The 24,368-nt window shown below is 36.7% G+C and overlaps 2 protein-coding genes across 6 annotated transcripts; both read right to left on the bottom strand.

Moving 5' to 3' along the window:
* Positions 1 to 586: 586 nt before the first annotated feature.
* Positions 587 to 11,763, bottom strand: LOC103717528 (Ubiquitin-like superfamily protein). The gene is made up of 10 exons (XM_008805959.6): positions 11,673 to 11,763; positions 10,619 to 10,718; positions 5,197 to 5,249; positions 5,002 to 5,083; positions 3,405 to 3,470; positions 3,247 to 3,314; positions 2,909 to 3,121; positions 2,091 to 2,613; positions 1,235 to 1,507; positions 587 to 1,089 (listed from the first exon to the last, which is right to left on the bottom strand). Exons 2-10 carry the CDS (start codon positions 10,716 to 10,718, stop codon positions 851 to 853), a joined length of 1,617 nt encoding a protein of 538 aa, XP_008804181.4. The 5' UTR covers positions 11,673 to 11,763; the 3' UTR covers positions 587 to 850.
* Positions 11,764 to 15,337: 3,574 nt separating this feature from the next.
* LOC103717529 (Tetratricopeptide repeat (TPR)-like superfamily protein) lies at positions 15,338 to 22,433 on the bottom strand. Of its 5 annotated transcripts, none has more exons than XM_088720106.2 (6): positions 19,165 to 22,433; positions 18,668 to 18,772; positions 18,463 to 18,585; positions 16,102 to 16,293; positions 15,952 to 16,020; positions 15,338 to 15,854 (listed from the first exon to the last, which is right to left on the bottom strand). In XM_088720106.2, the coding sequence occupies exons 1-2, from the start codon at positions 22,169 to 22,171 to the stop codon at positions 18,741 to 18,743; spliced, it is 3,039 nt and encodes a 1,012-aa protein (XP_088576232.1). In that variant the 5' UTR covers positions 22,172 to 22,433; the 3' UTR covers positions 15,338 to 15,854; positions 15,952 to 16,020; positions 16,102 to 16,293; positions 18,463 to 18,585; positions 18,668 to 18,740. The 5 variants fall into 5 exon arrangements, with proteins under 5 accessions (XP_088576232.1, XP_088576233.1, XP_088576231.1 ...); XM_088720107.2 differs by having other exon boundaries at positions 18,463 to 18,532; XM_088720105.2 differs by having other exon boundaries at positions 18,463 to 18,772.
* Between the last annotated feature and the right edge of the window lie 1,935 nt (positions 22,434 to 24,368).

Here is a 24,368-nt window from a genome sequence, read left to right as displayed (position 1 = left end):
CCACACCTTAAATTCCTTAAATATGGGAGGTGTACAGTTCGATGAATACATTCATATACAGCGAGTGGGTCCTGCTGAATTAGAGAATTTAGTAGCTGTTAGGAATAAGAACCAACAGATCTATAATGGTAAGCACTTCTGAGAAAGTGTCAGTAGATCTTGATGCTGCTGCAAATCTTTAAGTCTGACCAATTTGCTGGTATTCTGATCTAAAGCAGCCTAGCATAAAAATATGAACACAGGTAGTTTCAGTCCATGCACTCCCTATCATACAGGATGGTCCGGATCATATTAATCGAGTATGGCAGACTCTGCAGCACACAAACTACACAGGATATGTGTAGCTTAATTTAAAGCATCTCCATGAGAACGTTATCCTAATCCACTGTACATGAATCCGATTGCTCAATAAAACAAATTTTTGAGGCTGCCTGAGAATTAATTTTCAATGATACAGCAGCACCTACAATGCATTAACCTGCAAAGAGAGGGAGGTTCAAACTTTGCACTAAACAAATGCAGCACAAAAAACGTACTTCCAGAGTCCTCATCACAGGCATAAAAACATCAAGGCTGATAACACAAATGGAAAAGAGAATATGATATAAATACAATGAAAAAAGTCATGCTCGAAAAAGTTTCGACTCCACAATGCAGCTTTACAGCATTATCCGTTGAAAAAATGTACAATACATAATAGCATCTCTTCAGAAGAGTCTAGCAACTAGCTGATAAAAATTTTTCAAGTTTCATTTCCTTCATTTCCACTTTGACTAGTAAACCTTTTCCGGGGCAAGCAAAGTAGCCTACTGAAGCATGCTTATTCGAATTCCACCTGGATGTCACACTCCTACCTCCTATCATCACCTCCAAACTGTGTAGAGTTTCCATTCCAGAAAACGTTTCTGTCATCGAAGTGACCTTCATCCTCCTGTTCTCTAAGAGTATGGATATTGCTGCCGAATGGCCTACTTGCTCTCCTAGTGTTGCTAGCACCATCACCAGCTGGAGGGTTTTGATGATCAGGGAAACTTGAGCGGCGCGAAGCTTCTAACCCCGACAAATGATTCTGGAGAGCAGGATTTGGACCTATGGAAGAAAAAAAAAAGAAGCAACATAGTAAAAACAGAAGAATGCAACAACATAGACAAAATCAAACCAAGGAGACCAAGCAATTCATGAACAGCAAATACAATTGTTTTGAGAAGATCAAAAAGGAGTAAGCAGAACTTACGATACTGCCATAAGCCAGCACTTGGTGATGGTTCAGAATTTGATGAGCTGGCATCCCCTCCAAAATAGGAGAATGGATTCATGTAGGACATAACCCTTTTCACATATTCAAAATATCCACCACCACTGACACCTGACCCAGCCCCACTCTCAGTGTTACGACTATCATATGATGACGGTTGGTCCCTTGGAGGTCTAGTAGCCTGACGATGTGGAACAACAATTAATGCCTCCCGGCTAGCAAATCCTAGTTCCGACAATGTTCTATTCATATCTGCATTAAACATAAGATAAAAGATTCAATTTGATATCCCAAACTTGGTGCTCATCCAGAAAAAGCACAACATAAAATGTGACCTCAGGATGCATGCCAAAAGCCCAAAGGGAGAAATAAGAATAATTGCTAAGGATATTATGCTGAGCAAGGTGTGTAGCTAATACAGCACGACTCAAGATGCATATATCCTTGCAGCAAAGGTGGGGAAGAATATACTAACAAAGTGACACTATAATAACTCAATACCGCTGACATGCTTAGGATTGCTTGCAGGTCAGTGCATGAAAATCAACAAGCCAGTCAAATTCAGGCATCCAAGCAATTTTATAAGTTTTAATTATGTCCCAACTCTCAACATCTAACAAGCCAAAGATGGAAAAGTTACAAAAAGACACCCATTCAAGAACATCTAAACACTAAGCAAACAAACATCTGGAAAGTAGAAGGATCTCCCACAAATTTAAAAATGTTAAAATGTAAACAGAAATAAACACTTTTTTAAAATAAAGCTAGGATACACAATAATTAAAGTACAATGAAGAGTCAGGCACCATAAAAAATTATAATAATCACACAATACCTTGCTCATTGAATAATTTCCGGGGATAAGGAACAGCTAGATCATACGAGCCTATTTCATTAACTCGGTTCTCATCTACAAAGCTTTTCACCGATCTTAAAGTATCTGCTAATGTAAGCTTCGTTTGAAGGCTGGTCCCATTTGGCATACGGATACTAAGATGAACGTCGTTCGACTTTACAGCACTTGAACAGGCAGTCAATCCATCTACAATCTTAGCTTCACCTTTTACCTCCGATTCATTATATGTTATCTTAGAAGAACCTGGACCACATATAGTCATCCCCCCAGCTAACTCTGTAGAAACCATGGTATTGTTATCATCCAACATAGACTTCTCTTGTGGTGCAGTAGAACCACTGACATCATTGCAAGTAGCAGAGCTGTCGACATCTCGGACAATGGATTTTAGGGCTTCTTTACTGGTGTCAGTTGCTGAACTTGACTGTTCATCCCTACTAATCTTGGCACCATTGGAATAATCTGATTGCAAACAGGTTTCTTCACCACAATCGGCATTTTTCTGTCACATATTCAAATATGATAAGCTAAGGGCTTTATGGAAAGTGAGGAACAAGGTTCGCCATCTCGGTACCGGACTCTGTACCAGTGCCACACTAGCACAGTTCGGTACAGAGTTTTTTTGGACATACCGAGTATCGGTACACCACCCGTACCGAGTACTGGTACCGAACTAGATGGTACGGGACTAGGTACAAAAATGGTGCAGTACACCCCGTACCGCCCAGTTCGGGCCACTACGGCATACCTTAGTGAGGAAATTATGTCATGTAATGACAAAGATGAAGGGGGTTTACATCATGACTTGTTTCACCAACTTGCTCCAATGATTGCTGCTTTGAATCAGTTGATGAGCTGGCCAGTGTATATTTCATGGGTTCGTCTGCTGAAGTTGATGCAGCATCCAACCTAGAGGAAACTCCTTGCTCAATTGGTGCAGCACTAGGAGAACTAAGAGGTTCAGGTTTCTTTGAAGCAAGTGCTGCTGTCAAAAGTGTCATAGCTGTTTCCTGCAATCATTCATTGGGTTACTTCCATATGGCTTTAGCACAGTAGTAATTTAACAAATAAAAGCCACGTAAGATGCATAAAGCAACAACTAGCAAACCACATGGAGTTGGAAAATGTAGAACACCTGCATATGGAGGGCTGCCCAAGCCTTCTCGACACTTTCTACAAGACTTTCAGCACTGATGTAACCTTCTGAAAGATTCAAACATGACACAAGTAGCTAAAAGGAATCACAAATAGTTTTTTGTATGATCCTCAAAGAATTCATTTTCAGATACATACCATGCTGCCATAGCATGACACCATTGAGTCCAATAGCAGAAATACTAGGGATAGATTTTTGTGGGTCTGAGCAAGGTAAATTAAGGTAAACACCAAAAATCGCTAAAATCTGGAATGTGCAATGGTATTGAAGTTGTGATGAAACAAAAATATATAATGCATACTAGCAACTTAGGCATCAGAAAGCAAAACTATCAGACATTCTGGAATATAGTTGTATGAGAATTTAAAACCCTAAGTTTCAGGACCTGCACACACAAAAAGATATCATTCACACCAGACATTATAGACTTGGAAATGCAAGGAAGCATAAAGCATTGGAATTGTATTGCATCCAAAGCAGATATTGGACTTCCTCAGAATAAATCAGACAAAAGCAGTATCCCTAATGGCTGAACATAACAGCTTTACTGTCAACAAAAAATAGAGCACTCAAATAATCGTCTGCAACCAGCATACTAAGATGGCATTAAAAAAAACTTAGGCAGTTCTAAGTCAGTCACAGATGTAAGAGAGGAACAACTTTTTCTTGCACCTGTCAACTTTCTATGACCTGGCCCATCGAATTGATAAATAACCAACAAAAATATGACATTATTTAGAGATTTTTCACTTCTATACTTCATTCTGTATAATTCACAAAACTCTGGGAAATTTTTCATGAAAATCCTTGTCAATAAGAAAAGAAGAGAACAGACATAGAGCTAAGATAATGTTGATAAATAATTCAGAAAGACAGCATTTCCTGTATATCATGGGTCAGCTGCAACTGAGTTTCTTAATCAAGGCCCATTACGGCCCAAAAACAATTTCCGACTGTTTCAAAAGGATCATAACAAATCTTAGTGGCCCAATTTTCCTCTTGAAGTGCTACATCTTCTACCGATTTCTTTTGTTACACCTGCCTTATGACACATTAATCCAACCTATTGATCTGTCTCTTTTCTATTGCCTCCATATATCAATCAATGTTCAGTTTCTTCTCTCGCCTCTGTATATCATAAAGGTCAATCTTAAAGTCACAGTAACGCAGCTCTGCTACTTACTGTAATTCATGCATGGTATTCTTCTTAAATGCAAGCTCCAGATGAGCAGATTGGTATTACTTCATATAATAGAAAATTACTTTATATCCTAAGCACTTCCATTTTATATATTATCATCGCATCATACACTGATATCACACCCACTTCCTGTATCTGGCTATTAAGCCAAAACAAAGATGATTTCTCCGAAGATATGAATGTAGAAGGCAAAATCCAACCAAGTTCTGTCTTTGATTATGCTGCTGCAACTGCACCTAAACAACCTATTGCATTTTTTATTACACAAATAAGCCTTCCAAAGTCATTGATATTCATAGGAGAAGCGAAATGCTTAGGTATGCAATATAATTCATCTCCTGACATACTTTTGCATGTCATTTTAACTGTTTGGAGACATCAGCTTATCTATTCATATTAATAGGCCCTAGTATGACATGTTGTCCGGTCACCTTTGCTTTATGCAAAACCAGATGCCTACCTTTTGTTATTTCTACTGACAAATTATATTACTGGTACATTAAAGGTACAAAAAGACAATGAATAGAGGATACAAATGGCAGAAAACTGTGATGCATCAACACTTCCTTGTCTCAGATGCAAGAAGATACAACATTTTGATACTGCTTCTGCCACCTGATGACAACAAACAACATGACAAGCAAACATGGGATATGAAAGAACAAATTAGCATCACTGATCAGACACCTCAACCAGAGACAAATGAACATCAATGCGGATAAACTCACACTTAGATCTGCCCATGTTGACTGTTCCAAATGGACATAATTTTCATCTTCACCTAAAAATGGAGCAGGAAAAGCATGGCATTATTTATATAGTTGCAGGACATCAGGTATCTTTGTAAGTTAAGTAATAAAAAATGCATAATTATATGAAATTCTAGTACAATGCTATACTAAGTCATATTTTAATATGAAAAAGGATGGACTGAGAACTGATCATCTGATCTCACTTTTTTCACTTGATTGAAGAAAAAAACTCTACAAGGACAGGGTTGCATGAGAACATGATGACTGTGACATCCCAATTTTTGAAGTACTCCTATTGCCAGAGGAGTAAATTAGACCTCTTGAAATAAATGGCATGACAATTCACCACCTGCTAAGGTCGAAGAGGACGACTGTTTTATAAACAAAACATGCATATCAGATTGTACACTTCAATTTTTGCAAGGAATAAGTTCTTGAGTTTACTTGAATAGATTAGGCATGACAACCTCATAAGTACTAAGTTTCTGTAGGGCTGAGTAGGGTACTTAACAATATTTACTACAAATTTACAATCAAGATGCAAACACATGTTACATTATGTGGACCCTTTAAACAGGAGTTTTTCAACTGCAGGTATCTAAAAGAGATTATTATAGGTGAAAAATGGAATTTGATAACAGTATCTTAATTGATGACTTAACATTGCCCATAGAACTTCAAAAGACTTGGTGTGACCTAGATAAATAACAAGAAACCAGGAAACCGTTGCTTGCCAATAAGAAGGAATCAGGAAAGCAAATCTTGCATTCATTGGTGGCATATTAATTTCAGCCAAGATGAAACAGAAAAATCTTCTATCAAAACTTAATTAAAGACTCTGAGTTCTTTATATCTAGGGGCATGATCTTGACTGACTGAGCCTACTCAAATTTTTAACTTTACTTAACCAAGCCACGTCCATTAATTGCCCTATCTTTAAACCATAAATACCCTTTGGGCCATGTTGGTTTGCAGGAATGGGAGGTGGGAATGGAACCAATCTCCCATACCAGATGATTCCCATAATTAGTAACTAATTTGGACACAGGAATGCTGATTCCAACAGGTATCAGATTCTGATAAAATGGGGCAAAAATATATTGGGTATCATTTTCCTTCATATTGGATATGTGTTTAACAGATGATTCCCATAATTGGTAACTAATTTGGACACAGGAATGCTGATTCCAACAGATATCAGATTCTGATAAAATGGGGCAAAAATATATTGGGTATCATTTTCCTTCGTATTGGATATGTATTTTAAGTAATAATGAAAAAAGGCTTTCTTACATGTTATATTTAATTAATACCATGTTACAACGTATATTATATCATACTACATTATATTATACAATGTTAATATTTTATAATATTCATCATTTAAAATAATAATATTATTATAATGTATAAATATTACTAATAATATAATAACGATACTATGATAATATTGATGTTATTAATATTAGTATTTTGCTATATGATATAAGATTTGGTTTATACACTTGAGATTACTTGGACTTATCCAACCAAAGGAATCAGAAGTAAACATTCCTGACAATTCCCACAAATAGAGATATTGGGAATGCGAAAGCCATTCCCATTTCCATTCTTGACAACCGAACATGGACTTAGATGACAACAAGAAACAAAGTACTAAAAACATGTCATAAAGACGCTCCGCAGTATTAAAAATGGCAACTGTTGAGGGCTAATAAGTTTTATCATGCCCTTACATATTGAAGAATAGAGGCTTGGTGAAGCAGGGAAGTTTGACCTTCAGTCAATAAGAGAGGTGACTCATAAGTAATGGTATCCTAATTGGTCTATAGGAAGTGTCATATTATTTGTTTTATAAAGGTTAAAAGCTGTATTCGTACTCATTAATCAAAAGGTAACAAGTTAATTTTAGAGTTGCATTTAACCATATAGAGTAAGCTATGCAGAAACTATGTCAAGAAGAAACTATGCCAAGCAAAGGTTGATATTGTTAGGTTAACCATATAGAGTAATCTATGCAGAAACTATGTCAAGAAGAAATGCATCTGAAAACTCATCTATGCAGAAACTATGTCAATAAGAAATACATCTGAAAAGTTCTTTTATACATTAGATATTAACCAAAAGACAGTTTTGGGCTAGGAATTAAGAAGATCATGAAGAGTCTCAATTGCTTTCATCTTTGTATTAAGAACTTTTCATGCTTTAAAATATATTTTTGCAGTTTAAAAATCAGATTTTGGTGTCCACATAATCCCTGTACTGTTATTTTTCCGAATACTATATATAGTGCACTAAGACTAAAAGAAGCTGGCTCATCTCTCTCCCCTTTTATCTCTTACATATATTTTTCTTGTATTTTTGACACTTGTGAAATTCATGATGTTATTTAAACCTTTTATTTCGTTTAACAAACCTTGAACTGAAGAAAACAATGCTTATTCTTACTAAGAAAAAGAAAAACATATTATTGTCATCATATAATAGAAGTTGGCATGTTTTGGAGCTAATAAATAGTGCTAAAATATCCTTATCTAGTTATAAGTTCAAGACAGAATATCTTTGAATCTTCATAATGGATTTCTGAGTAGTTTGACACCTTTACATATAAGCATAAAAAAGTTTAAGATCTTATAGCTTGAAGTTGGGTGACTCCTTTCTTCCCTCCTTCCTCTTTCACTCTCTTTCCCTGAAACAACTGGCCCCATATTTCTTATTCTTCTTTCATCAACAGCTGCTCATATTTCTTCTCCAATACTCACTGGCATTTTCTCATCTTTTCTCAAGCTTGTATTCTAAAACTCAATTTCTTCCTCATCAATCAAAAACAAATAATATCAATAAGCTAGAGCAGTTAGTAGAATGTTTTGGCATTGAGTGTTTGATAGGTCTCACGTAGGTTGGAAGCCTATGTTTCAACCTAACAATATCAACCTTTGCTTGGAGAGGTGTTGATGCTAATAATTGTCTGGATGAATCATTTACTTGGTTAAGGATAGTTGGGAGGGTTGGGCTCTAGAAATTTATTATATAAGTAAAAAGGTTGGCTGTGTCTGGTCATCTCTATAAGGTTTCACCACTTAAGGACATGAAGTGGTTGGCTGTTGGTAGCAGGAGCTTTCCTCATCTACTTTAAAATCTCTCCAGAGTGTCTGACACTATCACCCACCCATTTCCTAGTTATTTCCTTTCTCTTTTTTTTTTTGGAAGAACTTAAATCCCCATACCCACACCAAAAGTCACTTCTATATCAGCCCCAGATTTAGGTAACTTAGGACAAATATCAAGTTCCTTTCATGTACTTGTGGATATATAGAACTCAAACTAACAAATGATCATAATCAATATAGTGCACTAATTAGTCCAACCTCTCTTTTCATCTATGGGGGAATACAAGATATGCCCATGGCCCCTATAAGATGTTTTGTTTTAATTTTCTTTGATCATAAAGAATTGAAGAAACTAACAACATTTTAATGTTGGAAAAGCAGCATTTATTTCATCTTCCAAAATAATCTGCCTACTTAATGACAAAAGAATTGTCCCATAAGGACGACCCTTTGCTTTTTCAGCCTAACATCATCAATTTGTCAACATAGCTGATTGATTCAGCAGTACATGGACAAATATGAGCTTTTCCTCAAAGATAAATGGAAGAAGGCTAGTAGGGAACCTGTATTGGAGCCTCGCCAATACAAATAAGAGATGAAAAAAAATTCAAGAGATGGATGCCTTGCAAAGGGCACAAGGGCAAACATGCATATTAACTCTTTCAATAACCAACACATCAATGTATTTGTAAGTCTTCTATGCTAAATCTTTATATGTTCTCATGGGTCTTGAAGAATAGATTGGCATGCAATCACACAAGCAAATGCACAATAAATCTTCTCTCCTGATCTTTGTATTGTTCTCGTGTTTAATTCGTATATAAGAATATATTAAGGTTTCTGTGCACCCACAACCACATGTCTATATATTCACCTACACCCACAGAACTACAGTCCACAGCACAGACACATACATGCCCAGATCAGAATATGTGTACACAAACCTCCACACGACCACACACAAAGAGAAGCAAATCCATATTCACATACACCAAACACAAAACAAGCACATGCACATGCATGTATGCATGCATACCAAGGTTTGTTGTACCAATATGGGGTGCCATATCATACCCTAGTGGCATGCTAGGATACACCCCATACAATACAGTACACACCTGTACCGCCAGTCTGCCACAAGGTCAAAGACCATTTTCTCATGCCCAGACATAGTATCACCCGAAATTGGGGCAATACATGTCGGTACAATATGAAGCCAAGCAAAATCAGTCAGTTTCACTCAATGCAGGCTAGTTTGCCCTCTGTGCCATATCTAACCTTGGCACCCTACTAGTACCTTACCAGTACTATATAGTACACTAGTCACTGGGCATTACAAGTCAATACAACAAACCATGATGCATACACAGACACACACACGCACGCACACAAAAGAAGAAAAAGAAATGCTGATGAGGAAGACAAAATAAATGTTGTTGCACAAATAGCTCGACCAAAGTGCTTTATTGCAGGCACGAAGAGATAGAGTTTAGAACACAACTTACTCTTAACAGATATAGCTGATTAGTCCATATCTGATTTATTGTTTACTGCTAGTTCAACAATTATAAAACTCTTAATTCTGATTAGGTCGACTAAATAGCTACATATTGCAGAGATCACATAGCTAGGCTTCATTTCTTTAATTTTGAATTTCGTTCTATGATTTTTGGTTTGACTCATGAAAATATTCATGTTTTGAACTGACAAAATATCATCAATAAACCAAATATTACTTCGTTGACAATATGAATAGTTTCAACCAAGGTCCGCCGTACCGGTACCGGTCGGCGTACCGATGGCGGCCCGGACCGGTACGTATCGGTCCGTACCGGTTCCGTACCGGTCCGAACCGGTCCCGTACCGGTTCTCCAACAATAAACTACCGTTACCGGATGCCACGCTGATCCGGTACCGGTCCCAGTACCGGCTGGTACGGACCAGTACAGCAGACCATGGTTTCAACATTAGGAGATTAAAAGAAAACAAAGAACAATGATGAATATCAAAAAACCTAAAGTAAGCCAATGTATATTTTGTGGTTCTCTGAAGTCACCTTCCTAAAATATTCCCATAGTTTTACTACTAACACCCACTTATTATGATGACTTTCCCAATTCCAAACTCCAAATATGAGAGCTTGGCCTATAGCATAACAGCACAAGCCTTGGAGACCACACCACACAAAATCATATCATGGCAACAAATTAGATCGTATTTCCTTCTGTTGGAAGTGTCAGCGAAACATTAAATATACAACTTTATTACATGAATATCATTAAGTTCACCTGAAATGTAGACAACAAAAAGTTTTTTCTGCTTTCTTGCTTCAGCAATTGCATCTGGAATGGAACCCTTGTATGTCAAAGAATAAGTGGGTCCCTCCATCTGTGTTAAAATCACCAACAAACCAACCAGAAACGTCAATTAAGGACAAGTAATAGTATAAAGCCTAACAGTGGATTTATAATCAAAGGTAATCAGACTGCAAGAAAGTGACTCCAAAAGAGTCCACAAAGTATAAAAGATTAAGAAGAGCAACAGGCAAATAAATGTTTTATATGTTCCTCAACTTGTACCCAGTTAGCTATTAATTTATTAAAACCCCAATACATCTCAGAAACCATATATAGCTATGATTAAACTTTACATATAGCTAGTCAAGAGGCAAAATAACGGAAGGTGCTACCAAAATGCAAAATAAAATATAATTATTTAAAATTTAAATCTTAAGAAACTGAATAATTCACAACCCAATACTGTTTATTTGGTTGACTGGAAATCGCAGAAAGAACTCCAAGACATATTTCTGCATTATTTTGTCAAAATATTATCTCTTCTATATTAAAAAATCATGATCACGTAAGGATTACAATATTAACACCGAGATTTTAACTTCCAAGTCGTAGAATCATACCTGAGGAACTAATAGATGACTAAATTAAGGAAAACACTGAAGCTATGGTGTTAATCTCTGTTGAAAGGCACAGCCAATCAAAATCTCTCCCAACTCTTAATAACCACAATTCAATCGATCGCAACCAAGAGCAAATCCACGAATCGTTCTCTACCACAATACCACTCGAACTTAATCCCAAAGCCCAGAAGACCACCCTACTCCTCTATCTACTACCTTTCGGAAAAAAAATCCAATTTGAAACTTTCGTTGTTCCCGAAGACCAAATTCGACTAGAATTTTACCTAAAATCTACCACACATCCACGTCAAAAGAGAAGAAGAAAACGATCAAAAATCTAACTGCTCGACAATAAAACCCTAATTCTCAGGAAGATCCACTCGAAACCGGAATTCGAGAGAAGAAATTGGGAGATTTGTTGTTACCTCGGATGTTAGGGTTTTTCTGAAAGCTTTCAGCGTCCTTCGAAGATCCGCAGTTTCTGCTCTGAACACTCGTGAGGACCTTGGATACTTAAGAACTGTTATGGGCCGGGTCGTTTAGCTTATAACTAAATTTAGTTAGGCCCAGGCCGGCCCGAGCCCCCTTCTTACTTGGGCTTTTGAGGTTTCAGGCCGGGCCTCAATTTCTGGATATACAATTTAAAAAACAAAAAAAAAAAACTTGTAAAAATTAAATATTTGAAAGGAGTTGGTTGGCCTCATGAGCTCAACTCTTTTAGTCTTCTTTATGGTTCTGAAGAGGAGTTGGTGCATGGAAAATGGAATGCATGAAGCTATAAAGAATGAGACCAAATGGGTGAGGCAATGGGTGATGGCATGCATGTATAGACTATAGTATTATATAAATCCGGGTCGGGTCAGGTTTACAGACCTAAGCTTGAGTCTAGCCTATTTAACAAGGGGGCTTATATTTGAGACCTCACTCAGCCCCGCCGAGCATAATCCAAGTCTAAATCCGTATATAAAGCTTCGAGCTTCAGCAAGTCATATAGGCCATCTGTCTCGTCTAAATCTAAGATTTTTGCAAATGAGATGTGTGTAACTTGTTGATAAACAGTAAATTTTTAAAATTCAAGTCTTGGATAAAGATTTAATAATTTTAAATGATCATTATGGTCTCTAACTAGTGTTAATTATGATATATGTTTAACATTATTACAATATAGGTTAAAAATATTTAAAATAAAATATAATATTTTATGTCTAACCATTGCATTATATGGATTTAAAAATTAAAATGCCTATTTTCTTATTATGCTAAAAGATGCGCGATATAATTTTTAATTTGAGAATTACTTTTATCAATCCTAATTTGCATAGTTTGATAGAAAAATCATGATATGAACATGTTAATACTTATTGCAACCACTTGATTTATAGGTTAGTCAGTACAAAAATGAGTACTTTTTTGGTTTCTAGACTTTAATATAGTGTAAATTGTGATCAATAGTGCAGATCTCCAATTTGGAGGTATAGTTATTAAATTTGGATTGTTAAATCTTTTACCAAAAAATTGATATTAAATGTGTAATCCGTTCAATAAAAGTGGAGGGCAATTTTGTAGACTTGTGAAAGAAGCAAAACATGAAAAAATAGAATATGCCATAATTTTTGCCTAAAATCCTTAAAATCATATATTGTATAGAAAAATAAATAAAATATGGTCTTTCATGGTATTCTTCTCTTCTTTTTTTTTGGCAACGACTAAGATGCTTCTATATTTTTATCAGTTAGTTCAGATATATACTCCCAAATGTTTTATACCACTTTGGCTACATAAAAGTGGATCAAAAGTTCAACTTTCATAGAACAACTAAGTTTTATGCATCTATATATAATCTATAATCCATAGTCCATAATAATATACAAAGAAAATTCCAAAATTGAAGTAAATTAGCACTTTAATTCATATATTTAAGCCTTCCCGGAACAACCACACCTTGTGAGATCCATGTTATTAGTAGATCATAGGGAGCTCTCTCTCTCTCTCTCTCTGCTCGCAGAAAGGCATGTGCATCGCAGTGCAAAATACTAGTTAAAAAAAAAAACAAGTAATTTATATAGGAGTTTAAAGTTAGTCACATTTTTTGCAGATATTTGGACTATTACCAAGGGTTTGTAGGAGTTTAAAGTTAATCACATTTTCGAAGAGGACAATCAAGCAACAAACAAGATTGCTGGTTATGCTATTGATACTGATACTTATTTGTTCTTCCATAATTGCTTAATGCAATTTAATTCCATCCATGGGATGTATTTTTCTAGGCCTTAAATAGGTGTCTTGCCAACCAGTTTTCCACCAAAAAGAAATTGCATTTGCTTCTCATGGAGCTACTTTTAAGATCATAACCTTAACCATAATTATGTTGCTATCATATATCTTCAGTATGTTATCTACACATATTAGAGTTATATGCACATCTTTGATAACCACTTCAAAGAGTTTCCACACTTACATTCAAGAAAAATCAAAGTTTATATATTCCAACATTGTTTTGGGTAAAAGATTCCATCTTTATCAAAGCTCACTTGAAAGCATAGATGCAAGGCACTGTCTCATGGAACCAACTTTTAATTTGTATTCCACCAAAATGGAGAGGACATGGGAGATGGCTCAAGAAACATATCGAAAACCATAAAAAATAATTGGAAATTGATACTATCATGTATCACAAATCTGCTCTTTTATAAACTTCATGTGTCAGACAGGTATTTTTAAAACCAAAGATTTAATTTGTCAATCCATTTACAGTTGGTTGCATCATTTATCATGCACAACAACTGTGCCTAAAGAAGGGCCTGATTTCCCTGTAATTTACTTCAGTCTAGGACAACATACAATGACTGACCTGTGGATTGGAAGCAAAAGTGATGTGGGGAACCAATTCCTTTTGGCGACTTCATTTTTCCCATGGAAACTAGAGACCAACAATTTACTCTTTGGTATAATAAGAAGCATGGAAATTTTAGCTCATCGGATGCATGAATTTGGAGAAACATTCAATTAATTATTGCTGAAACTCAAAAAGCTAGTTACTGAAGGACTAGATCAATGGGAAAAATGCAAGTGATGTGCCAAAAGCATTTATTTGACCATCATGCAGCTCTAACAATTCTAGATTCTAAAAAAAAAAAAATCTCAAATCCTGACCTTAATAGTTATCCAGTCATTTTAACCTGGATCAGGACCCAAGAACAAAGATTTTAACCTGAGATCTCACTCATCTGAGTGAGTGGCTGACACTGAGATTGGAAGTTGGCAAAAAATTAGGAAGATTCAAGAAATTCCGGTATCCAGGCCGATAATAGGAACTGACATATCAATACTTCAGCGAATGATAACCCAAAATAACTACCATTTAAATACCATTCAAATAATATTCAAAGGGATTGATTTGAGTATTTAAAAATTAAAAATTAAAAATTAATTTAACATTGTTAGGAAATATCAGCCAATAAACCTTACTGCTTGCACAAGATAATCCATGAATAAATTCTTCCAAATCGACTCAGAGAGATGATGCACCAAGCATAATATCCTAGAAAAATAAGGATAAATCATTTGTTTTACAAGATGTTGCACCTAAAGCTCAGCATATTAATTATATGACATCCCTGTACAATATAAATTGATATCTTGGCCGAGATATGAGACCCTTTGACAAAGAATAGAAGAGGGTGGCACATGAGTGCATGTTTACCACCATTATTGCCAAAAAAACTAGATACATAGTGCTCCTGGAAAAATTGGATGGAACCTTGAGCCACCTGTTGAAGTAGTGAGGCAAATACTCCACTCAGAACAAACCTGAACCTACATTCCAGATCTTTGAGACAGAACATAATTTATTAATCTGGTTACCTCAATAACTAATCTGGTTAAGATGGTAAATAGAGATCTGAAACAAAAGATATGGAACCTAAAAAGAAATACGAAAGAATCAGGCGTAAGTGATTAAATTCAAAAATTCAATTATTAATGGTTGCCAATTAGATGCCTGCAGATAAGCAAATATATAAATAAAACAAAATTGCAATAAAAATGAGAATGTGATTTCATTAGATCTGCATTTTTAAACTGTATCCGATATGCTAACCAAACATATATATGAATCATATGGTTTAGTCACATCAACACCCAAGTCAAAATCATATAACTGCACTAAAAGCACCTGAACATTTTTCAGATGGTGTTGTGACTTCTTTCCTTGGGCTACATAGATATGCACCTCCCTGTTAATAATTATTGAACAAAGGATGCAAAAGACATGAGAGGTCCAGAGTTCAGACTTCTTGCAACAAAATTCAAGCTTGACTTAATTATTTACTGAGATGGACACCTTGGCTAGCTCCATCAATATTCCTTCCCTGTTGGATCTAAAAGAATCACAAATATGTGAAAAAACCCTAATGTTGGGAATAATTTGTTAGAGAGTGTGAATCTTGGTAGGGGCTGCAGCAAAAACTACCCCAGCGATGCATTTTGTGACATGCCTGCACCAGAATCTCAGATAACCCAAAGAAGCCCAGATTACAGCCCATGACAACTAAAGGTCGCTTCACAAACTACTGGCGGAGATTATCCAAGAATCATATCCAGATTAGCTGACAAAAGACAAAGAAAAGTTATTTATTAATTTAATTTGGCACAAAGAGAGAGGAAGGGGAGGAATGGAGGGACGGAGAGAGAGATAGAGCTCACCATGCTCAATCAGTTACCACTGCTTATTGAGTACAACAACTGTGTTTCTTCAAACAACACAAGCAGAGTCTGGCAACATGAGCATATTTTAAAGCATTAGTAGAACCAAGATAATTTGAGAGATAAACGTAAGAAGCAGAAAATGAGTACCATTTTACAGAAACGTAGCAGTCATCTCCATGGGTCCCTTTTGGTATGTCATAAACACTAGAAGCTCTTAGCTGGTGTATTCTCAATTATCAGTCCAAGCACTACCTTCTCAATGAACTGATGCTAGTAGAAGATTGAAGTGCTTGATCACTAGCTCCTGTCAAAGCCCTCCCGACTCTGCCAGTGTATACCCTATTTCAAAAGGTAAAAGTTAATAAATGAACATCAACAGTTGCAGAATACACTCTATAGGAGTAATACAAAGCTAACAAGCGCACAAGAGCATATCAGACATGCATGTGCAGTGACATCAATTAGATGAGTAATCTACTATCCACCACTTTTAATATAATACCATACACCTTTAAGCAAAAATCCCTTTGAAGAACTGAATTAATAAAATCATGTCAAACTTGAGAGAGTGCAGTTAGAAAAGTAAAAAAACAATGTAGAAGTTCACTACATTCACTATTTAGAAAGTACGTGCATGTGAAAATATGTAAAGAGCATGTTTGTGTCTCTGTCCATGAGTTAGTGCATGGGGTCTGATCATCTACCTTGTGGCATTTGAGCATATTATGGAAAATCTCTTAAGTTTTAAAACATTGTGGGCAACTTAGCTTTTCAGAATGATGTAGGAATTTTCTAATTAAACTCACATAGAAAAAATATTTGTTAGGAAAAATTAGCAAAAGAGGACTCCAGGATTTGATCATGGAATATCGCAGTTATGACTTGTTATTTGTGGTTACAACTTGGATAACTACAATAGACTGAAACAGAAAAAAAGTCATTACTTCAAGAGAAAAAAAATTGATGGCAGCAGCAGAGTTTAGCAATTCATCATGTTGCTGAAGTACCTAGTTCCATCTTCTCATACAACGAAAAATGAGATCATAAGTCTAACTAGGTATAACTTTTCTTTTTGCACTTCTACAAAGTTCTCTCACTAGGTTTTCCACCCATTATAAATCATACATCACTTCTTGGCTCCTGCCAATTACTTCAGAGATTCCTCTGGATACTCCCGGACAGTGAAAAACAATAATGGAATTACAGGTTATAGCCCCTGATCTGTTCCAACATGGCCAGTCAGAGATTTTCAGTCTGGACTCCATACCCAAGTGTATTGAGCCCATGGTCCGTCATTGGTATTGCAGTCTAGGGGCAAGTTTCCATAATTTTTGCTACTTAGTGGTTGACCAAGAGAGTGTGTACCATGATATCATTCTGTTGCATTAAGGAAGATAAATCCAAGCCAACAAAGACCCTTCCACGCATAACTCCAGCTATATCAGCTGCCACTTCATATGAGAATATGAAAGTACAACCCACCGTATTTCCAGTAAGTTTTTATTCTATCAATGAGATTGCTAGTCTCAGATTTCTTCTTGTTCTTCACGCACTTGACTAAATCACAGAACGAGCACCAAATGAATACATAACTTCTTTCAAAGCCAAATTCCTAATTTTATACAAGGCTTGTTATCATCCAATCTGACACCTAATATACGAAAGCAGCATCAAGTATTCCCGCTGCTCCACTGATGATATGAAGTTGCTATATTTTATCATGTCCCCCTCCCTATAGATCTTGTAGACGGGAAGAGAGAACTTATAAACGCAATTGTTAAACAAAAATACCAGCATTATGTATTTTATCAGCCATTGCCCTTGCATAAAACAATGCAAACTTGTTACAAATAACAAATTGCTCCACAAAGTCCAGTTAAATGTTTCATTCATCAATGGCACCTTAAAACTTGAGCATGATCATGTGGTCTGTGAACAAAAGCTCTAGTTCAAAACTGATGCGGTTTAGGATGAATCCAAATGTTTTCAAAGTATAATCTTTATTAGTTTTGTAGCCATCAAAATAGGTACATCACAATAGTTTTCAAGGCTGTAACCAGAATTGCAACAAATTTGCTGTGACATATCCACATTGTTAGCAAAATCAATATTCAATATTATCTTCAAATTCCAATATATGGCAGAAATTTCTTCAAGTATTATACAAATCATAGTATCTTCATTTCACCATGGTGTCAAAATATGATAGTCATAGTATAATCTATATGACAAATGCTGACTTTTAAGGTGTCAACATGAAACTGTATGTCACAATGGCATTGCATCCAACAAATTCATAGATAATAATGACAACAATAACTCTGTTTCTAGTTGGTTAGTCCACACATACGTATCAACAAGTAGTTCTCTACTAGCATTATAGCAAGTTATGGAACATACAGCTCTCTGCATGAAATAATTAAAATTTGAATTATGCTCATTAGACATGTATCTTGAGTGATGAAGTCAATGTACAAGTTTAATGCCAAAAAAAGGTACTCGATATACCATTGTTCAGTTCACATTGCTCTCCAATTGTCTCCTTAGATACAAAGCACAAGGTTCTACACCTTATCTCCTATATCATGATATATGTCAGATCACAAGAAATTTAAGACCAAGCTCATGTGCCTATAATTACAGGAAAAAGTTCCCATTAACATACAATTTTAGCTTTTTAATTAACATATGGATTTCAATATCCAGTTCAAACCTTTGTAATGTGAGAGATTCCTTTCAATAGCCAGTTCAACTTTAGCTTTTTAGAATGTCAATGGTCCAGATTTTCATGCAACATAATATGGCTTCAGGTATGTCCCTGAAAGAAAAGTTGAATCCAAATTGGTAGATATATAGAAGTGTTATTATTTCATCAGGTATGACCCTGAAAGGTTAACATTAAGAAAAATAAGTCTAAAAGTGTTCACTAAAAGACAATACCTTTGCAGTAAATTCATAGGTCCTGAAATTTTAGTTTATTAAAGTAAAATTCTCTAAGCAGACATGTTTTGCTATCTATCAAAGAGATCGACAAGGAGTAATACACACCAAATTGCAAAGGGAGATGTAAGCACTTGGAGTCATAACAATTAAACAAGGACACAGAGTTATAAGCATTGTCAAAACTCTAGAGAGAGAGGGGTGAGACAGAGAGAGAGAGCAATATTATCCATAAAGAATTTAGAGATATGGGGCGAAAGCGAGACTGACCATGGTGGTATATGCAATAACAAAGTTGAAGAGCTTCATTCCACTTATTCACTCTGAGGAGTCCTTTGATGAGGCAAAACAGAACAGTTAGTTCTGGAACATGACCTCTCCTTGTCATCTCACTATATAGTTCAAAGGCTTTCTCAACCTTAGATGCTAAACAAAGGGCCTCAATTAAAGAATAATACATATTCTGGTTGCCAATAGATGAACATGATGACATGCCTATGATCTCCTTGTGCAATTCAAGGGCTGTCTCTAGCCTACCAGCTCTACAGTAACTCTCAATGAGTATGCTGTAAGCAGGAGCAATTGGCACTGAACTATATTCTGCCACTTCTTCTAAAAGACCAAGTGAGATGACAAACTTCCTGCTGAATCCTTGAATCATATTGGAATAATCTGCTGTATATCTTGGCCAGTAGGTCTGTTTCATCTCCTCTAGAAGTTCATGGGCCTTGTCTAAAAGGCCAGCAGCACAACAATGGTTTATCAATACTCTATATGTAATGAAATTTGGAGAACAGCCCTTTTTGCTCATTTGACTAAAAAGTTTTAGGCACATTTCAACTTTAGCTGCTTTACCAAATCCATCTATTAAGGCAGTATACGTGATGACATTCGGACTACAACCTTTCTCTTCCATCATTGTCAGAAGCTTATGAGCCTCTTCGGTTTTACCAGCTTTACAGAGCCCATCAATCATCTCAGTATAAGTGACGACATTTGGAGCACAAGAGTTCTCTAGCATTTTTGAAAGAACCTTCAACGCAAGATCAAGTCTTCTATCCTTAAACAACCTGTCAATCAAGGAGCTGTATGTGTACACGTTGGGAGTAAAACCATGCTCAGACATTCTTACAAATATCTCTTGTGCTACATCAAGTCTCCCAGCCTTGCAAAAGCCATCGATGAGAGCATCATAGACAACGTGATTTGGCTCACAACCAGCAGAAGACATTGCATCCAGTAAATCATGAGCCTCAGCTACTTTATGAGCCTTGCACAAGCCATCGACCAATGCACCGTACGTAATAACATTTGGCTCTGCGACATCAGCACCATCACCTTCAGAGGATGTCTTGGTATCTGGATCCTCATAATTACCTCTCATTTTAGAATAAATATGACAAGCCTTATCAATCTCGCCGGCCTTGCAAAATCCATCAATTAAAGCAGTGTACGTGACAACATTTGGATGACATCCCATGCTAATCATACTCTCGAAAAGCTCATTTGCCTCAGAGAGTCGCTTAGCTTTCAGATAAGCATGTATAAGGGCAGTATAAGTCACCACATTTGGAGTGCAACCATCTCTCTTCATTTCATTAAACCAACTCTGAGCCTGTTGAATGAGACCAACCTTACAGAAACTGTCAATCAAAATAGTATATGTATAAACATCAGGAACTATACCATTCATCTTCATTTCCTGAAACAAAAGAAAAGCCTTTTCCACCTTATGAGCCTGACAAAGAAGACCAATCACCTTTGAATATGTGCTAGTATCAGGTACAAAACCCCTCTTCATCACCTCCTTTATAACCCTAAAAGCCTTTTCAAATTTTTCCATGCCACAAAGGCACCGTGCAAAGTTACTGACATTTATCTTGTTAAGTACGAATCCAGCATCCAGCATTTCCTCATAAGCTTTTTCTGCCAAGTCCATCAGCTCAGAACTCGGTAGTTCCTCATTCCCACAAATCCCTCCAATAAAGATATTATATGTCACATAACCCGGTCGGCAACCACAAGCACTCATCTTTTTTAGCAGCTTATACGCATAAGTGTAATCCCCTGAGTTGCAATATGCATGAACAAGCGAATTAAACAATGATGGATTGGGATTGCAACCCTCTGTAATCATCATATTAATAATTCTCTTACACCAGCCAAGTTGCTTCTTCCTCAGAAAGCCTGAAAGCAGTGTCCTATACGTCACAACATTTGGGATGCAAGAGTTGGAGCGCATCCTATGAAGAAAAGACATGGCTTCTTCGAAAAGAGAAGCTTCCAACAACCCACTTATCATTTGAGTGCATAAAACAGTGTCGAGCGTGAAATCTTCCTTGACTATGATATTGAGAGCTTCCACCCACCTCCCGGCTTTGCATAACGAATGCGCAAAGCAACCCATAGTGAAACGGTCCACAGAAAAGCCCGAATCTGACATCTCCCTATGAACTAAAAAAGCTGAATCTAATCGGTCAGCACTCAGAAGAACCTGAATCAAAGCATTATAAGTCACTTTTGATGGTCTGTAACCAAAGTCCTTGAGCCTCCCAAGCTCCTCCAGTGCCTCATTCCAAAATCCGTTGCGGCAACACTTCCGAACCAATGTGTTAAGCATTCTACCAAGCACTTCTCTATCATCCCCTCCAATTTCCTTGAGGAAATGTTGAGGGACTCTAGTCTTCTTATCAAAACCTAAAATTTCTATTAGTACATCATATGTCGGACCTGTGTGGCTATATCCAATCTGCCGACCAGCCCAGATGAAGAACTTGACACCGAATTCAGGAACTTTGACAAGTCTTAGCACCTCGATCACCAGCGATTCATCCAACTTCCCTCTGAATTGCCTCAAAAACTTCTCAGTTTTGTCATTGAAGACTCCTCCACTTGCTCTAACTGCCTTGGCAATCAAAATGGCCTCCTCAGAGAACTTACCCGAATCGAGAGTCTTTCCAGGGAGAGCATCACGTTCTGCGATTGCCTCTTGTAAAAAGGCAAAGTCTTTCGGCGACACCGAGGCCCCCCGGCAATCCTCTCGATCCCGGCACGCTCCGTTCCATGGGGGGGAGAACTCGGGGTCGACCAAACCATTCAAATCGTCATCAGGGGAAGAACAGCTACTGCCGCTGCTGAAGAAAGAAATACCCGGTTTTTTGAACGAATGGAGGCGGGAAATCCCCGATTGCATTGGCGGCAAGCAGTGATTGGCTCGGAGGGAAGCGAAGGTGGCCGGCGATTGGGAAAGAACGATCGCCGCCGCGCGTCTGCTCATGCTGCGGCGGCCGAAGGATTGATGATTCTAGGGTTTCGGCCGTGAAGTTCGGGTTTTGATGGTGGAAATGTGATACTTTCGACGAAAAATTTGATCTCGGAGAGGGGTTTGTGGGGGAGGAGGGAGAGGAGCGGGGAGGGGAGCGCCATCCTTCGACGTTTCACCCGGGCTTCCCATAAACCCTAGGCCGCAGGATGGAGTGGAGATGGTAAGAGTATACAAGAACTCTATAGGCAGCGAGGCGATCAACCCAAGAGAAAAGATGATTACTTGATTTCATTAGAATGACGAGATTACTATATTTAATTGCACGATCGCAGTTAAATCATCATTACTTCTTAAATTACCACCAAATCTAATAAATAGATATCCGGCCGAAAACGTAAGATTCGGCCACCAAGGTGGTAGCCTAGTGGTACTGGGCAGCAATTCTAACCATAAGGTCCTAAGTTCGAATCGCTGCGGCGACGATTAAATTGTGGACCGAAGCTCATTACTTTGGCCACTGCTTGGACTTGTGGTGTAGGATCGCTCTTGAACCGCTAGTAGCCGGAGTGGTGCCGGGTGTGACGTACTCATACGTGGGACTCGAGCCAGAGCTCAGAGGAGTAGCTGAGCCGGGCCTACGGGTGGGGAGGGTACAAGTAAAACCGGTCGGGGTGCCCAACACACGGCCATTTCTGCCCGCATCGAACATTCTCCTGGCGGGGCGGGGGCCCAGTGAGGGCTGCTACGCGGGGGTGGGCTTATCCCTTCCTCCCCCTACCCCTTTTTCCTTAGAAAAAAAAAAAAAAAAAAAAAAAAACACACGTAAGATTCCTATAAACTTGAGACTGCAAGTTTAGGCTAAAAGTTAAGAATAAAAATGTTTCTCAACATAATGTTAATATACCAATATATTATTAATATATTATATTAATATATCTATATATATAATATTATATTATATTGACATTATATATATTATATTATAATATAATATTAATCATATTATTATTCAATGGCAAATTTAAATTATAGTAAAAATATATTATTGTACTTTATATTTACCTAATAAAAATATTTAATATATTACTTCTATTTATCTTAGTTTTAATCAAAAATATTATTAATATTAAAAATAATATATTATAAGTATAAATAAAAATACTAATTCTATAATGACAACTAATATATTTTTATAGGATTAATAATTTATAGGACTAATAGATATGTTTTTACAAAATATATTATATGATTAAAAATATATATATATTTTTATGAGATATATTAAGGGTAATTTTGGTATTATATGATGGGTGATTATGGATTTCTATGGAATACTAAATAACTTACTCGTGGATACCTTATAAACTTTAATTATTGGAACATAGCATACCAAATGCGATGATTTTAAATCATTCGTGATCAGATTACCTAGGGACAAGGATCAGTGGTGATCTAAAATCAACTCGATGATTCCATTTGGGTCGCTAAAGGTCACCTATATGGTAAGCAACATCAGTTTCAATTTTGTTCATCAAGTAGGATCCTAAAGTGTTGTGTAACCTTCGATAGCAATGATGGACTGCCATCAAATAATACAATCTAGAGTGTGTGCCATATTACATATAGTACACATTATTTAATGGCCATCCATCTTTTGATAACGATCATCGAGGTTGCACATCATTCTATAGTGCCGCAGAGAATTATGCTCATAACATAACTCCTAAAATTAAATAGGACCAAATTTTGATTATACTTGTTGAAATCTCCCAAAATACCCAACACTCTTTTTCACACCATAAACTCACATTTAACCATATTATTAACAAAATCAAATTTATGGATTACTAAGACTTATTTATAATAAATTATGTTGGAGCTAGGGTTGTAGATGGATTAGGTCGAAGTAGGGTATGCTTGATTCCAACCTAACTTAATTTTTTATTGGGTCATGATTTTGGACCTGTTCCAACCCATTAGCTGATTAGGTCAGTCAGGTTGAGCCAGATCCATGGAAAAAAAAAAAATAGACTCAGTAGGTCATTCAAGTCAATTCAAGGTCAAGTATGACCCAGATCCAACCCAAAATGTTCAAATTCAGATAACAAGATCAAATTGAGTCTACAATTCTTCTATAGATTAACTTGGAACCAAGTTGATTATCGTTAAAAATTAGGTAGGATGATCCTTGACGTGAGTGCTTATAGTT

Source organism: Phoenix dactylifera, chromosome 4 (genome assembly GCF_051530095.1).
Source record: "Phoenix dactylifera cultivar Ajwa chromosome 4, Ajwa_hap1_PhDact_Kaust_v1.1, whole genome shotgun sequence".
NCBI lineage: Eukaryota > Viridiplantae > Streptophyta > Magnoliopsida > Arecales > Arecaceae > Phoenix > Phoenix dactylifera.
Note: the sequence above shows the minus strand (reverse complement) of the source record. Positions and strands in the feature narration are given on the sequence as shown.